General features: G+C 49.2%; 1 protein-coding gene across 1 annotated transcript; it reads left to right on the top strand.

The window, feature by feature from the left end:
- Positions 1–29: 29 nt before the first annotated feature.
- LOC109131651 (uncharacterized mitochondrial protein AtMg00810-like) lies at positions 30–691 on the top strand (the record flags this gene model as incomplete). Its single annotated transcript, XM_019242817.1, has 1 exon — positions 30–691. A coding segment is annotated over one exon (662 nt), but the record flags the coding sequence as incomplete, so codon positions are not given.
- Positions 692–728: the final 37 nt, after the last annotated feature.

The raw sequence follows: 728 nt of genomic DNA, 5'->3' as shown, positions 1-728 counted from the left end.
GCCATCTATGGTTTAAAACAATCTCCAAGGGCATGGTACCACAAGCTCAGCTCCACTCTTCGAGCCCATGGCTTCAAACGGTCTGAAGCCGATCACACCTTGTTCACCCTTCGCTCCGCCAATGGCCTGGTTGTGGTCCTGATCTATGTGGATGACATCATTATCTCCGGTGATGATAAGGAAGGTATTGACACCACCAAGGCCCTTCTTAACACTTCCTTTGATATTAAAGATCTTGGTGCGCTCAAGTACTTCCTTGGGATTGAAATCTCTCGCTCTCCGGAGGGTTTGTTTCTCTCCCAAAGAAAGTATACCCTTGATCTTTTACATGAGACAGGTAAACATGGAGCTAAGCCGGTATCTACGCCTCTTGAGGAAGGATACCAGGTCAAGCGAAAGGGGGAGATGAAACCGACACCAAATGCTCCGGCCACCAAGCTGGCCGACCCATATGCGGATCCGGGGAGATATCGTAGGCTTGTAGGGAAACTGATCTATCTCAAAATCACACGACCAGACTTGTGCTATGCCGTTAACCAAGTTAGTCAACATATGCAAGCACCGACCAACTTTGACTGGAACACGGTGGAACGGATCATGTGTTACCTAAAAGGGAGTCCCGGCCAAGGTGTTTGGATGGGCAAGAACAACAGTACGGAGATAGTAGGGTATTGTGATGCAGATTACGCAGGTGACACGATGGACAGGAGGTCAACGTCCGGATACTG

This window comes from Camelina sativa, unplaced genomic scaffold (assembly GCF_000633955.1).
Source record: "Camelina sativa cultivar DH55 unplaced genomic scaffold, Cs unpScaffold01243, whole genome shotgun sequence".
NCBI classification, from domain to species: Eukaryota; Viridiplantae; Streptophyta; class Magnoliopsida; order Brassicales; family Brassicaceae; genus Camelina; species Camelina sativa.
The sequence above is the reverse complement of the archived record's forward strand: the minus strand, read 5'-3'. Positions and strand labels throughout refer to the sequence as shown.